General features: G+C 37.1%; 1 protein-coding gene across 50 annotated transcripts in view; it reads left to right on the top strand.

Annotated features, from left to right (window-relative positions):
- GTDC1 (glycosyltransferase like domain containing 1) overlaps positions 1-17,581 on the top strand; it is a 383,038-nt gene that overhangs the window by 351,703 nt on the left and 13,754 nt on the right. For 43 of the 50 annotated variants that reach the window (XM_055380117.2, XM_055380113.2, XM_055380143.2 and 40 more), the window contains one exon: positions 6,603-6,712. The exons of the other annotated variants lie outside the window; for them this stretch is intronic. In XM_055380117.2, the coding sequence (XP_055236092.1) occupies positions 6,603-6,712 (110 nt within the window). The remainder of the gene's footprint in view (positions 1-6,602; positions 6,713-17,581) is intronic. 50 annotated transcript variants of the gene reach the window in all.

Raw genomic sequence — 17,581 nt, 5'->3', positions numbered from 1 at the left:
GGTCCCCATTCCTCATGGGCCATTGCTGATGGATCCCTTGCTTCTGTCTGTCTGCCTACAACTCTATGATCCTTCTGTGACACTCACAGAAGCCACACTTACGCTTTTATGCCTACCATGGATCAGGAATCTCTCGAGGCTCTTTCCAGTACTGTCTGCCTAGTAGTGACATAGACTCAGACATTCACTCTGTGGAGTCGTGCTTCTTTCTCCAGAAGCATAGTGCATGGCCTCTGGGACTCTCAGAGCTCTGTTCTCCTCTGCTCCTCTCCATCAGTCCCTTGCGTTTCTTGCCTGGAAGTGGAGTGGAGACACGGTGTAGGAGGGTGCATGCTACACTCTCATAGCATTTTGCCTACTTATTTGTACCTGTTTGAAGGGGTTTTAGCTTCTGTAAACACCAAGAAGACTGCTCCTTTTTTTGGTTGAGGGACTTCCTCCCCCTCTCCTCCAGCTCATGTCTTTCCTGAAGCAATGAAAATAAAACATCTTACCATCTTGAATGTCTTTGGATTCACGGGAGTAGACTTGGAATCAATTTATTAAAATTTATAACATTAAAATAACTACAAATACAAAAGATGGAGAGAATGAGAGCGTATTGTATTCAGGGTGCCAGACATTTCTTCATTCCTCACAACAGACTCTTTAAATGTGGTTACTGTTACCCCATTTTAAGGATGAAGAAACTGAGGTTGCACACGCTTATGTAATGTATCTGCTGGTCTTACTGGCCTACTGCTAGACAGAGGCAGAGCCAGTTCTTTCTGGACTGTCCTTTCCACCCTCCCTCAAAAAGCAAAGTTAAAGGGTGGAATGCAGTGTGAACATTTGCAGAAAGCCACATGGATGTTGTTGGTCTTTGTCAACTCTTAAGTAAATGATGGTGAGGAGCACCTGTAGGGTTAGAGAAAGCACTGGTAGTAGCCAAAAGAGAGAAAAGAAGAGCAGGAGCAAAACAGAGAAGTTGAGAAATCAGTGGCTAATGAGACTACTGTCTGAATTAACGTTCAAAGCACTATGACACACCATGTGGGAAGTAGAAGCTGCAGGCGTGGAGGGAAACCAAAGCTGATCCCTTGTGTGTCAGGCATGCAGAGAGGAGTGAAGAGTGTGTGGCCCTCGAAAGCATAGTGGAGAAGTCGGTAATTCTAACAGCTAGGACAGGGTGGTAAATAGAAGCCTCATGTTTTTGAATAAGGAACACATCAATGGATTTGGAAGTGAAGTGCTATTTCATAATGGGAAGTAAAGATGAAGGTTAGCAGAATATCAGAAAGGTGAAGAAATTTGATACCATTGTTTTGGAGAGACCATAATTCCTTATTGCTTCTCCATATCCTTATTGCCATCTATTATCTGATGAGTTTGAACCCCAAGTAACAAGAAACTAAAGAATGTTTATGATTTAATGATCTGGAATTGTTACTATGGGCTGAAGGCACCAACTCTGTTTTTCCTCTGATTATATGTGGGAAGGAAAAAAAAAAAGTCAAAAACTGCCTAAAAGAAAATGACTTCATAGGATTAGATGTAATTTCAGATGCAGACCCAGTCTCTTCTGTGTGATCTTGAAGGAATAGTTATATTTGTATGACCACTTGGTTGAGAGGCTTAAGTAAGATTATGATCAGGTGCTTAACATGGAATCTGGAATGTAACAGGAGCTCTATAAATGTAACTCGCTTTTCCTACACCTTCATTTATTCAACAAATATTTATAGAGGAGCTAATTTTATGCCACAGATAATGTGTTAGGATAGGCCACATTATGCTGCAGTAATGAAGACACTCCCCCACCCCAAATCTCAGTTGCTTAAACCCAACCCAACTATATTTCTCTCACCTACTCAAAGTCTGCTGCATGTTTAGGTGGTTTTACAGGGCAACTCTCCTCCATGTGGCAACCCAGACTGCATCACTCTTTAAAATTAATCCTCTTAACACAAGACGTCTTAAGGTCCACCACAGCAGAGAAAGATGTAGCCAGAACTGATTTTAGATACTTTCGTCTGAAAGTGGCATACATCACTCCATTGGCCAGAAGTAGTCCAATGTCCTTATACTACTGGAAGAAGATGAAGATGGAGTCTTCTGTGTGCTCAGAAAGAGAGAATGAGTGGATATTGATGAACACAAGTATTATCTACCACTACTTGGCTAGGTACTGGGTCCTTAGTAGTAAACAAAACAAGTAACATTTATCCTTTCCTGATGGAGCCCTCAGGCCAGAGTGACATGCTCCTGGGGACACTATAGCATTCATAAAGAACTAGTGTTCTGCCCAAGCAAGGGAAGAGACTAAGGAGATTGTATTCAATATGTATAAAGTTTTGTGGAAAAATAGGAAAGGATAACAGTTCAGTGTAAGTGACAAGTATGGAGATCTTAGAAATCCTCAATAAATATTTACTGAATGAATGTTAAGTGACGAATAAGAAGAAATTTAGCTCTAAGAAACTAAACTGGAAAGGCAACAGAGAGAGAGAACAGATATAGGAATAAAAAACACATGGAAACAGTTTATGCTTTTCAAATGTTCTGAATAATATTTGGGAATAAAAGCTGTTCTTGCTGTATCTACTGCTTCCAGTAAGCTTGAAATATTTCTGCGCTGGTCTTTTCTGCCATAGTGGTGGTGCGGAGGAATGAATTCTCAGCCAGACTGTTTCATTCTTACCTACTCAAGAGTATGGAAATTTGTTGGGAAGCTTGGACCCTGACTTATCTTCTGGAATATTTTGTGAAGACTTAAGTTGTCTTGATTGGCAGCTGTCAAATGTATAGGGATTATAGGAAAGAAGGAATTATGCTGCTGTAAATACTGAAAATGTTACAGGGCTAAGCAAAAAAATCTAGTAATTTTATGGTAGAATATTAGTGATGGATAATTTCTTAAAAGCATTAAAATGATTTCTATAAAAATGTTTATTAAAGAAACAATAGAAAACATGCAAAAAAAAAAAAAAAGAAAGAAAGAAAGAAAGAAACGTAACAACCCCTAAAGATAATTTCCATTAACTTTCGGTATACCTATGCCAAACTTTCCTAGACATACACATTCATTTGTCTTAGAAAAACAGATTATACAGATCATGCCACTCTGTCATCTCTCTTTTACTTTACAGTATTTCTTGAATATTTTTCTACTTCAAGAAGTATATTTATGCAACATTTTTTTAATGGCTGCATGGTATTGCATCATATATGTGTGTCAAAATACATTTACTTATCATTCCATTAGGTCATTTACAGATGGTTGCCATTATAAACAATGCTGCTGTGAACATACTCTAGCTGAATTTCTGTGCACATCTTTAATTATTTTATAGAATAACTTTCCTAAATTGCAATTACTTGGGTAAAAGTTATTTATATTTTAAGGCTTATTATTTACATTATCAAATTACCCTTTAAAAGATTGTTTCAATTTATATTCCTACCAGCAGTGAATGAGAATAAGAGTGTTTAGGAGCCCATAAATCTACAAATATGGTTGTAGCGAATTGGGCATACTACTGTACGTATGTTTAATATTGATAGCTGTTAGCAGAAAGGGGCACTCAGTATATTATCTTTAAATCCTACATTCTATGTATTTAATGCTTTATTCTAAAATCATATGTATGAGAGTTTCACATTAAATTTTCTAGAAAGGAATTTAAGACAAATTCGCATAGTATGCTAAATGGGTTCGTTAATGTCATAGGCTCTGGGGTAAAATCTATGGATGATCCATTAGATAGCTAGAATGAGTTCTTTACTAAACAAAATATATTGAGCTCTGCCATTGAATATCATCCGTGCCTTGATATGTGGCTGTAGCCAAATATTTGTGTACATCTTTAATAATTGAATATTAGGCAATTTCTCATTTTTCTAAAAAGAAAACCCCAAATTTTTTCAACTAAATTGATTAAAGTTTGCATGACATAGATGAAATAAAACTTGTATATTTATAACATGTAATTTACTAATTTAGACATAAATAATACTTTAAAAGCATACTGTAAGTAATAATTTTTAGAAGTATTGCTCTTTTCCCACTCTTAAATTTCATGAAGGAGTTTTGGCCCAATTCCCCCTTCCATGCATTCTTGAGTTCATAATGGTGGCACCTCTTCAGGCAGCTGGCCTGTTTTCACCACCTGTCATCTGGAATCGAGTCTAAGTAGCTTGGGGTGCAGGACTTTGTGAAACTGTGTATGATGGAAATCTTTTCCCCAACTATAAAAAAAGAAAAAAAAAACCCACTTACTACTTATCTCCAGTAACCACTTAACTGTTACTTTTTTGAGTGATCTTTAAAATACTTGTTTTCAGCAACATCCAGCACTTAGAATTGTTAGGTCATGTCTCCTAAAATAATTACCAACTCAATATTAAATTCCTTTGCTTCTGTTTTTACCAGTCCCATCAAGTGAATGATTGCTAAAACCATCCAAAACTCTCATCAGTTGTTTCAGGCTAATCCATGTTCCCTAAACAGTACTTTGTTTAAAATAAAATAATTGAGAGAGTGCCTGGTATTATGAGAGACTTTATAAGGACTTTAGTATAAAATGCCTCTTTTTCTGAGGGATAACTTTGGGAATGAAAAAAATCTCACCTTACATTTGGCCATATATTACAGTTTAAACAAAAAGAGGGGATTCACACAAATCTCTTTTGTGTTCTTATGCAAAGTAACTATTGAATATGAAAGCTTTTGTCCACCTATAGGAAATAGCTAAAGAATACAGCAGAATTGTAATGCATTTATCTTGTATAAAAACACTGAGAATTGAGGTTTATAAAGCCTGCTTCTTTGAAAATATTCACATTGGAGTCTTTTAAGAACTACAGCTCTACCCGATCAAACCTCCTCCCAACTCCAAACCTCATCTACTTTTACTTTAATACCAAAAATAAAAATTAAAAAAAAAACCCAGTCATATTTAAAATATAAGATCTCTTAGGTATCCATAGCCAAAATTTTGGAACTCAAAATGAAAAATTTAGAGAACTGAATGGCTAGATTTCCCTATGGTGATACTACCACTTTAAGATATATTATATTGTTTCCAATCTTTTCATCTAAGTATTTCCTAGAGAATCAGACTAAAAGAACATTGTATAGATTAGGTGGCAGCTATTTGATTGATATGGTTGAAGATGGCGTATGGCATATTCTTTACTTTCAAACTGTTTTGAGTCTTTGTTCTTGCCCGTAGCAGTAGTACCTGTGAGAACTATCCAGAAACTTCCCAATGGTACATGTATGTAAAATACATCATCTTAAAAAGCAATGAACATTTCACCATTGCATTCTTTATTATTTGAACTAAATCAAACTGAGAGATATAGAACTTAAATGGTTATAGAACTCTAATTCTGTAAGATATTACAATTTCATAAGATTATAAATGCTGTTTTAAAATGTTAATTAGAAGATACATTTGTTTTAATTCATGATACTGAAAATATTGACTGAATTGTGAATTAACACATTTAGGGTTGCAGATGTCATTTTTCATGAGATTTCCTGAATGATGTAATTTTCATATTTCATATAGCAGTCTGATCAATTTACAGATTTATTTTACATAATTAGTAAATGAGAAATTCAATTGCTGATATATAACTATTTTTTCATAATGTAAAAAAGAAGCTAAAATTCTGAATTATAAATAAAAAACAAATATTTTAAAGACATCTGGTCCACATCTGTCTGAAATAAGATAATTTAAAACAGTGTAATTAAATGCAAGAAATACTGAAATATTCACACCTTAGGATGTTAAAAAAAACTCATTTCATTTTGATGTGATTTGTTTAATTGTAGAGTTTTTAAAAATGTTAGTGTCCTTTAGCCTCTCATTCTGTCATTTACAAAGAAGACTGACAAGCTAAACAAACAAAAAATAATCCATGTGTTCCAAAGCCTCTACTAAATGAAAGAATTATCTTTATTACTATTCTTTTATATGGGCATAACTCCACTCCTAAGTTAATACTCAGCGGACATAGACCCAGACCTACCTTCTTTTGATGTATTTATAATTCTCCATTCAATTATTTAAAATGAGAGATTAGTGAGAGGGTCTCTAATCTCCCTAAATTGTGCGTTCCTTGTGGGCACAAAGGAGCTCAGTAAATGTGAGAGGAAGGTATTCAGACCTATGGAAATGAAAAGCATCTTTGGTACATTCTCATGATCATTGGAGAGTCAGCCTTTGAAGATTGGTCTTTTCTTACATTAAAAAAAAAAGTTTATTTTTAACCTTTGTTAAGTAGAAAATTAACCATTTTAGGGAAGAGTAAATACACTATACTTTCTGTAGTCCAGCCTTAAGATGTGAAAAGGCGATTTCTCCTTTAAGGCTGCAGAGCCTTAAAACTTCCATAGGACTAGGTTCTGATCATAAGAGACAAGTTTGTGGACATGAAAATATTGCTGATGCTATAGTGTGAAGTTATAGGAAGAAATTTCCACTTGGATACCAGAGGCTCCCCAACCAGCAGTAGACCATGGAAAAAATTGATACTGTAGGAAGTGAAACCACTTTTCCTAACACATGCCCTAAGGTAACACAAGTTATATTTTGTGTGTTTATTTCCAGGGAGCATGATAAAGATCCAGAAAGCTTTTTTAAGGTATTAATGCATCTTAAAGACTTAGGACTCAATTTCCACGTGTCTATACTTGGAGAAACCTTCAGAGATGTCCCAGGTACCTCTGTTGAATTTTCTAATGTGTATTTTTATAGATCACATAAGCTCTACAACGTAAGTATTAATTTCCATGTTTCCCTTTGTTAGAATAATCAAGATGAGCACTGTTAACCAAAAGATTATACGATGGCATTAAAGTCTGATTCAATTAAAAAAATACTTAAGTAAGCATTCTTTGATTTAAGTTGAGAACGTGAAGTCATCTCTTTGATCAAATATAGTTTATACAGTGCATCTTGATGTAAATAAAATATATTGCTTTAGGCATCTTAACACTTAAGGAAAGTGGGAATTTGTAATTGGATATACAGCCTCTCACCTCTGGGGTCACTGGTTTGAATCCTGCTCACATTGGTATTGGCTGAAATATATTACCATCTGTTAGGTGGCCTATGTAAAACATTTTGGCATCTAACTTGTAATGTGGAATGGACTATAGTCCATGTCATAGTTGTCATTGGTCCATGCCTTGTTTATTAAACTTGAGAAAGACAAAAATCGGAAGCTGATAGCAGCAGATCCTCTCTTTATTAATGCCACATGGAGCCTTTTCAAAGAGCCATTTCCTTCACCCTGCATCCTCACAGTTCACATTTGGGTCAGTAAAATGAGGATTCATAAGCACACAAAGTTATACAAGTATTCATGTCTTTTAAGCTTTGGGTGTTCAGCATTATTTGAAAAATCAAATGTACAAGCAACAATATTTCAGAAATAACCTTTGCCATTGTGCATTATGACTCCTAAGGAACACCTAAAGTTTACTTTCACTTAGCAAGTGCTTCTTGATTCTAGTACAGTGTCAGGAACTACACCCAGCCTGCATCTCAGTAGCCTTGTCTCATATGGCTCATCTTCTTCCCTCTGCAGCTGTGGATACTGACCTTTTCCCAGTTCCCCTAAGACACCAGGCTTCTTGAGACCTTTGGACGTTTGCCTGTTTATTTCTATTTTATCCTTTTGATCTCAGCTCAGGGGCATTTTCTTTCGCTGTGAAGCTTTGTCATGATTTCTCAGCACCCCATACTTCATCTTCATGGTACTTACCTCAGTTTTTAATTTATCTATGTGTAAATTTTTTCATCTCTTTCACGCGTATGCACACAAGCACACATGGCCCATACACACTGGAATGTAAATGCTATGAGGACAGGTACTTTATCTGTCGTGTTCATCATTGTACCCCAAAGCCCATTGCAGTGCTTGACACAATGGTGGAGCTCAGTGAATATTTATTGGACAAATAAATAAAAACAATGCAAACTCCCTGCTCTCAAGAAATTTATAATTTTTTTTGAGAAGGGAACACTTGTGTCTACACATAGGCAACAGAGGGTGAAACACAAGATAATATAATTATACATTATCTAAGCCACACAGGTGGTTTCGAGTGTTAATTGAAGGGCTGGTACTTGAATAGCCAGAAAAGAAGGATTAAGTTATTCCAAAAGGGGAAACAACATGGGCAAAGCACAAGAAGCCAACATTTTAGAAAATGTGATTAAATGAGAGAAAAACTTCAATGATGAGTGCTGTGAGGTCATTAAACAGAACAGGACATTCTACATGCAGACCTTAGTAAGTAAGTTGGTATGTGCATTACACAGGTAGGGTAGGGCCCAAATATGGAGGAGCTTGATAACCAAAGTAGATTGGGTAAAGGTAAGGAATAGGGAGCCTAGATCTTGAACAGGAAAGAAATATGATGAAACCTGTATTTTAGGAAGCTGTGTCTCGCAACGATATGTAGACAGAATCACAGTAAGACCCTCTGGTAGTAATCCCAGTGTGATCCTGTAAGGTGCTGGCAGAGAGATTAGTGAGAGGGCTGTATGAGAGGGATGTTGTCAAGGAAAGCACAGAAGAGAATTTGATAGATGGGTGGCTATACAGAAGGAAGGAAAGAAAAGATCAGCTCATTTGCAAAGCTCATAAGTTCAGTTTTGTTTGTACCAGCCTTGAGGTGTTTGTGGATGGATTGAGAAACGATGCTGGAGGAAACTCCCCCCATCAGAAGGCTTCTTAGCTGGTCTTACCACTGCGTACTTTCAGGCCACCACTACAAAGAAGACTCGGTTTTTACTCAAAAGCCTAAGTTCTGGGATTACACCTCTCCTCTCCCACACATTGACCTTGAGTTATTTAGAGCAATATGGAGGGTTGAAAATAGGGTGTGGGGCAGTTAGGGGTCCAAGTACTTAGTGCTCAGTAATTACAGGTGAGTAATTATTGCTCACTTTGGCTTCGCTTCCACACATACTTACTGAGCACTGTGGAGGGGGGATTCCACAGTGAACAGCACTCAGTTTCCCCCTCAGGGATCTCTGTCTAACTGGGATGCTGTGAAATACACAGAGAGTACTGTGGAAGCCCACAGGAAGGGATAGCATATTGTCTATACACGTGCTTCTGTTACTCCTAGTAGCAACAGAGATTTTTTTCTGCCTCAGCCACTGGTTCATCTCTACCATTTCAAATGTGAATTGAGTCTTCACGGCCATGGCACTTCATCTTGCACAGAGGAGGAGCCCAGGTGTGGAATGGATGAAAGAGCTGGTAGCTTTCCAGGTTGTGCCCTTAGAAGGCCGCTTTGCTGGTCTCTACAACAAAGGCTTCCTAACAGGCCATTCTGTATCACTTCAGCCATTATTGTCACCCCTCTAGTTTATGTAACAGGTTCTTAGATAGCATTTACTGTATTCCAGGTGTTCTAAGCTGTTCATGGATATTAACTCTCTAATCCTTTATAACAATCCTGTTCAGTATTGCTACCTCCATTTTTTCCCAGGTGGAGAAACAAATAGGCCACTCAGCTAGGTAGTGCTTTAGCCACTGAGGTATACTGCTTTTTCATGTTCTTTTTTTCTGACCCAACTGTTTCTCTAACTTTAAACATTAATTTTTCCCCAGCTCACCATTCAGCATTCGTAATCTCTTATCTAGCGCTTCCACAAAAAGGATTACCTAGCTGGCATGCATTTCTTTGTCTGATGTCTGTTTGGGTACTACATTATCATTTCTGGCCAGGTGCAGTGGCTCACACCTGTTATCCCAGCACCTTGGGAGGCCGAGGTGGGTGGATCACCTGAGGTCAGGAGCTCAAGACCAGCCTGGCCAACATGGTGAAACCCCATCTCTACTGAAAATACAAAAATTAGCCAGGCATGGTAGTGCACGTGGGTAATCCCAGCAACTTGGGAGGCTGAGGCTGGAGAATCACTTGAACCTGGGAGACGGAGGTTGCAGTGAGCCAAGATCATGCCATTGCACTCCAGCCTGGACAACAGAGTGAGACTCTGTCTCAAAAAAAAAAAAAAATTATATACTATGTGATACCTAGCCAGAAGAATTACTCTTAACGCTGTTAACATTTGTAGGGATATGGTTCTCTTGCAAATAATTGCAATTATTATTATGCTATTAATAACTTCCATTAATTGAAAGTGTGCTTCTTTCTTGGCCATTTGCCTGATTATTTTATGTAATGCTCATGATACTCCCATTGAGGGTAGGTATTACCCTATCCCATTTTATAGGTAGGGAAACAGATTCTGAAAGCTTAAGTCACTTTGATTACATTGCCTATAAGTGAGTCAAGCATTTCTCTTTCACATACAAGCCAGAAGGATTGGAAAACCAAGAAAGGCTTAATGTATCACTGCAGGACCATTGATTACTCTGTTTTCAGCTTTGTTTTCTTTCCCTCTCTACAGAACTCTTGGGAGGAAAGTGGCACACCACTGAGTGATGGCATTAGTGCCAAGTTTTACTGCCCTTTCTGATGAAGCAAACAATCATGACTAAATTTCTTTTGAAAACTATAACTCAGCAACTTTGTAGAGTCTCTATGCTGTTGATTGTTTTCAAGCAAAAATTATGTTGTTACAAAGTTTTTGTAATCTTTTTCCTAAAAAGTATAGTAGAATTAAGAGTGTCAGTTACAATTTATAGCTACAGTTTATAGGTCTTTTGCATCATCCCTTCATTTTACAGGAGATGAGAGATCTAGAATCGGTGACTTTCCCAAGGCCTCACTGCTGGGTGCAGTGGGTGAGATGGGCAGTAGATAGTGGCAGGGTTCAGAGTAGAACCTGGGAGTCCGTTTTCCTCAGCCCTAGTCAGTGCTACATTTTTTTCAATAAATGTTTTTAAAATACGTTCTTTGTTCCAGGCACTGTTGAACATTTAGGATGCAATGGTGAATGAAGTAGACATGTTCTGTGACATTTGAAACTTATAGTCCCACTCCAGTGCTTTGTTCATCACTTAATAGAACATTCCTTAAAAATGATAGAACTGACATTTCTTGAGCACATAGCATGTGCTAGATGCCGTTCTCAGCCCTTTATCATTGCCTTATGTAGTCTTCACAATAGCCCTATGAATTGACACTGTTGGAATTACCATTTACAGCTGAAAAAAGTAAGGCACAGGGAGGTTAAGTCACTCGCCTGAAACCACCCAATCAGTCTACCTCAAAGGCAAATGCTCAGCCTGTGCTCTACAGGGAAATTCACAGAATCATCCCTGTTTTACAGGTAAGAAAGCAGGAGTTGATAACGGTGAGAAATTCCTGGCCACTCATGTGAAATGAATAGGAAAAAAAAACAGTATATATAGGGTTCAGTACTACCTACAGTTTCAGGCATGCAATAGAGGTCTTGCAATTCATCCCCTGTGGATAAGGGACAACTATTTCATTGCCTGTAATCTTCTTGCTGGAAACAACCCAGCTGGTATCTGAAGACGCATCTAGCAACTATGTCCTGGAAAGCACAGCAGATATGAAGTGGAGGTAGTCTCTGTAGAAATGGAGTTACTTATCACTTGCAGGTGACTTGGCATTTTGAAAAGCTTTTAGTGGTTTTCAACCAGAGATTCCCACCTCCACCTCCAGGGACATTTGGCAATGTCTGGAGACATTTTTGGCTGTCACAACTGTTGCACAATGGGGTGGTGCTCCTGGCATCTAGTAGGTAGAGGCCAGAGGTGCTGCTAAACATTCTGTGGTACACCAGACAGCCCCCACGGCAAATAATTATCCAACCTAAAATGTCAATAGTGCCTAGATTGAGAAACTCTGATTTGTGGGAATTGAACTTAGCAAACCAGGCTTGGGACTGGGTCTCTTGAAGCTTTCTAAGTTAACTCATGTTCATCCATCTGTGCAATGAAAAGGAGGAGATGGGAAAGGGAAATAATAATAAAATCACCTGCCCTATCAACTTCAGTGAGTTGTAATGAGGATTTCAGCACAATTAGATAATTTGAGGGAAAGTGCTATCTAAACTACTATGCAGATTTTGTTATAGGACTCATGGACTTGCCTCCAGAGTTTGTATATGGAATGAGTTTTTAATGCATTTTGGATCCATAGGAGACATGAATGATCCTGTACCTTAAAAGTTCATTTTGTTTTTATTCAGAAAATTGGAAAGGTCATTCTGCTACATAAAGCATCTGCATCAGACTCCATATTACAAATGAATCCAAAAGCCTAGAAGCTCCTCAATGCAAATATTTGAGTTTTGGCCAATTCTCATGATAAGGTCACATTGTTAGCCCTTGAGATTATTTAAAAAAAAAAAAAAAGAAGAACAAAATGCTTAAGATATCAAATAAGTGGAATGTGTTTGTGTACTTAATAATTTCCCACAAATGGTAATTCTAAACAAAATATTCTTTTCTGTGAACTGCCAAAGACTTAAACAAGCGTCCTTCTTTCCATGCTGCAGATATGGTGGGAAAAGGAGTTTTAGCTTCAGACATTAGGGCAGCCAGAAAGGTTACAAGGAAACCAAAAACCTGAACTATGGTTTTCGCAGACAGAAGTCTTTCTGTTTCACCTTTAATTTGAGGTTAAGAACAGTATATGGAAAGCTTCTGGTTAGTATCTGGTATGACAATGGTTATTACTATGATCTTGGCATATTTCTGGTTTTTGGCTCTGGAGTCAAATGTTGGATAATTATATAACATTTCCCTCCACTTCCATCTTCTCCTTCACTCAGCTCCCAGCTCCTGTCTCATTTTCATCAGAGCAGCTATACTAAGGGGGAAATACTAGAAAGGTTCTAGGACACAAATAACATACATCACACTAACATAAAGTTGTAAAATTTTGTCACAAGGAGAGCCTAGCAAAAGGAAAGCTACTAATGTATTGATAAATGTTGAATTATAAGAAGATTAGGCCAGGCACAGTGGCAGAGAGAGACCTCATTGTCTCAAAAAAACAACAAAAGATAAATACATTGAGATGAAGTTAATGTACTAGTAAGATTGAATAAACTCATTTTTCTCCAGACCATACCATTCCCTAAACCTATTCCTTTTCCTTATAATTTTTTTATCATTATTCATTCCCTAACATATAGTTACTTACTCAGTTCCTGTTATGGTCTAGCACCATGTAAAGTATTGTGGATACCAAGAGATGAAGACATGGTTCCTCCCCTCTGGAATCCCACTGGCTCATTAGAAAACAAAAATGTTTATATAATTACATTTTATTATATCACACTCTTGTTTATATTGTAACATTTTAATAATTTTGAATACATTATTTACAATGTTTATGGGCAAACCTTATAGCAGTCTAGTGATTTAACAAGTATTAACCTCCCCAAATTATAGCTGAGGAAATGACGCATATTAGCTCCATTTTAGTAGCATGCATTTGAAGTCGATTCTCAGTAGACAGAGCCACCTTCACATGATTCTTAGAAAGGAACACATAGTTACTTTCCCGAGAATATGATTGAGAAAATTAGTCTTCAAGAATCTGAAATTCAAACTGAAGGCTTCTGTCTCCCAGTCCTTTGCTGAAATAAAGAAGACAACAAAACATAATGGGAAAAGTAAGGAAGATTCAATTAAAGGTAGGCATATAAGCTCATGACAGAAAAAGAATACATGCTAAATAGAAATGATGGTATCTCTTAAGATAATTTATGAATTTAACAAGGCTCCAATTAGGGTGCCAGAATATTACTTTACATATCCTCACAAAGTGGTTCTAAAATCTGAACAAAATAAGTAAATGAAAGGGCAAACTAGCAAAGGAATCATGAAGGAAAACATGTCCTACCAAATTCAGAACATGTATGAAGTGAGAACTTTTCAAAGAGTACCATACAGATTTAAAATATGAAAGTAAAAAAAAAAAACTAGGCAGAAATGGAGAAGCAGAAATACAAACTTGTATATATATTTAAGAGCCAACAAACTTATGATAACACAAGTTACTAATACACTTATCCCAGCTCAAAAACAGAGTATTTTTTCTTAGTGAAATCAGTTAATTGAATAAAATAAATGTTTATATGATAAAACAACAAATTATACATTTATAAGTAAAGGTTTGCAATAGCATCAACACATTATTATAAGTACAGTAATCTACTGAATTCTTACTCTGCACCAAGCCAGGGCTAGGCTTTTACTCTGATATCTCATTTTGTATCACAACAATCCCCTTAATAAGTATAATTACTTTCCCCTATGTATAGGTGAGGACACTAAGGCTTTAGTTAAATAACTTGCCTGAGGTCACACAGCTAATAAACAAAAGAGGTGATAATATCAGAAGAAATAAATACTAAATCACATTTTAGGGGGGAAAACTCTAATTTTACCAGTAATGAAGTGCATGTAAATACAAAAAAAATTATGACCGAGCAGTTGCATTGAACAAAACAATAAAAATAAAGACTTGTAACTAAGACTAGCCCACTTGTGGGGCAACATCTGCATGTATGGTGATGGTGATGTACATTATTTTTCCTGAACTATATTACTCTACCCTTTGTTTAACTCAGACATTTCACAGGAAATGTATCCCATGGAAATAATTCCAAGAAGGAAAAAAACAGATGACAAAAGTTGTTCTTGCCTCATTCTCTTCTCTACTGTCCCATAGTGAACAGGTGACTAAGATCCTATTCTTTCTTGATCCCATGCCTCCTTCTGATTCTGTTGCCTCTTTTCCAGTTCTTGCCCTTTTCTTCTGGGCCCTTGACTCCTACAAAGGCTTCAGATTAGTCTCCCAGACTCTGGATACCTTGACACTGAGTTCATCCACTTGCTATTATCAGTGTTCTTTCTAAACCTAGAACATCCAAGAAGATAATCATAATAGTATAACAATAATAAGTGTTTGTGTCAGATTTTCTGCAGGATGAACTTAATTTCCTTTATAGCGGGGGAGGTTCTTCAAAATCTCACCCTAGGCTAGTTCCTCATGAATTCCAGTTATCTTTGCCGTTTCCTGAATACAGCTGTGCCCTTACCCACCTCTGTGTCTTGTGTTATTTGTTGCTTAAATTCCTTTCTTCCTCCCCATGTAGACACAGTCAAACCCTTTCTCCACCTGGCAAAATCCCAACTCTATACCTTCCTCTTCTCTTTCCTTCCTATTGTTTCATGGCATCTATACTCATTCCATCAGTTGCAAAGCATGTATCACACTGCACCATAGTGATATATATATCACTTATCACTTGGCTGCCATAATAGGGCCATGGTATAACTGACTGGAAGGCACTTTGTAGGTGAAGAGTAGAACTTTTGAAACAGCCCCACAGAAGAGGAGTCTGCAGCACTCCTGGTGGGAGTGCTACCCTGGCCCAGCTTTTATTGATACCCTAACAAGGATGAGGTTCCCATTCAGTACCTGTGAAGCTATCTTTTCCTTTCTCAGGAAAGGCTTATTAACTGGGCTGATACCCTTCCCTCCCAAATGCTCAGAACATTCACCAGCTGCAAGTAACTGGTAACAACTCACTCATTCCTCAGTGTGTCCTGTGAGAATCCATTTTTTTCTAGGATCACTCCCAGGCATGCCAGTCCCTGGGCTTAAAGTCTACTCCTGCGGCTTCTGTAAGTAGAATAATCTTTTCTACTGAAACCAGAAGATTCATTGCAACTCTTAAGGAAAGATCATTTATCCATCCTACCAGGGAAGACCATGAAGATAATGAGTTCTGGAATACAGCTCTCAAAACATCTCTCAAGAAACTGTTCTCAAAAATTATAAATATGAAAACATCACTGAGGGAAAATGCTCTGTCATTTTCATAAGCTGTCCTCAAAGTTTGAGAAATGTGTACTTGGGAAAGACACAGGAAAATAAATTAATTAATGGAAAAGATCGACATTACTAGACAAATAGGAAATTGGAAACAGACCTTAATTTTGAAAGCCTGTAAATGCATATGAGATTTAGGGTTGATGGGAGCTCTTAGGATGTAGTTGCTATACTTGGTTTTCAGTTCCTATAGTTGTATATGGTCATGATTTGGAGTGTGGTATGGTCAAAATAATATTTCCCCAATAAAAGACTATGGGGGAAGGCCTGCTTGTTTTAATATTCCTGTTTCCTGCAATGCCTATCAGAACAGGAGTCTCTGACAGAAAGCAGCACGACAGGGAATGAGTATGAATATCTGGATCCAACTAGTGAGTTTTTCCAGCTATATCTCTCCTTGGCTAAATTGTTACATTTGTGAAATGGAAACCATCAGATATATGCTGCCATGAAATGAACACTGTCCTGGAATTTATAAGGCTCAGGGTCTAGTTCCAGCTCTGCCATTGATTAGCCATGTCACCTCTTTCAGCCTTACTTTACTCATCTGTAAAATAAAGTCATTCCAAAGAAGATAGAACTAGAAGGGACCTTGGAGATTTCTCAGCTTTTAAAATGAAGACTTAAAATTCCCACCCCCAAGGGGATTTTACTTAGTGACGCTTTCTGAAATGTGTATTATGAAACCCATAAGCATAATAATTATACTTTTTCAGTACACTTTGTTTTCTACCTGTATTTTTTTTTCACTTTTATCATAGGTTCAGGGGGTTACATGTGCAGATTTGTTACAAAGGTATATTGAAAACACTTTTTATTCCTCACCATTCTGATGTCTACCTGTGCTGCCAACAGCAATTATTCCAGCTACCCTGGTGTGTGTTTTTTATCCTGTCATTGCCTCTCACTCGTTCTTCACCTTCAAGTATCCTATGGGAGCTTTTATTCTTTCTTGTTGAGTTTATCTTTAGGTCTTTGTGAGGCTGACTAAAAACACTCCTAAAGATGAGCCCATGTATCTCACCTTCTCTTCTGATCTTATCACATTAAGTACAGCCTCATTGTTCTGACTTTCCTGATATGGTTTCAGCTACCTTCCTAGCCTTACTTCAATCCTTAAACATTATATCCTGGACTGTAGCCTAGATTAGTCAGTGTTCCCTGAAGATGGCTCATATGTCACCACCCAGTGCCCCTCCCTCCTCCTTTATTTGTCAAAGCTCAACCCATCTTCCAAGAGTCATCTCACCCACTTTCCCAGGCCTCTCAAACACATGTACTACCTCCTTTCTTTGAATGTCCATGAGATTTTGTTTGCATTTTGCAGTGTACTTATCATACATACTTCAATAATAGAAGTCTCTTGAGAATAATGGCAGTTGTATCTGACACAACCTGATATGACCCAAAGATCCTACTACAGCTGTGTTTTCAAACTTTTGACCATGATCCACATCAAGATATATATTTACATTGTGGCTCAGTATACCTATTAATGTAGACATATTTATAATTGAAACAAGGCTTTTATAATACATATTCTTATTACATTTGACGCACTCTGATGTTTTCTTTTTCTGATTTAATTTCTTTTTATGCTGCTCTAAATTGATTTCACAACCATTAGCCACAATTGTAAAAAACACCATAATATAGCACATTGCACATAGTAGGTATACTGTTGTACACATTTAATTAAATTGACTCGGCTTTTTCCAAAGTCATTATAGAAATATTACTGATTTGTGAATATATAAAATATATCCATTTTGATATATT

The sequence above is a fragment of the Gorilla gorilla genome, chromosome 11 (genome assembly GCF_029281585.2).
Source record: "Gorilla gorilla gorilla isolate KB3781 chromosome 11, NHGRI_mGorGor1-v2.1_pri, whole genome shotgun sequence".
Lineage (NCBI taxonomy): Eukaryota > Metazoa > Chordata > Mammalia > Primates > Hominidae > Gorilla > Gorilla gorilla.
This window is presented reverse-complemented; position numbering and strand designations above follow the sequence as displayed.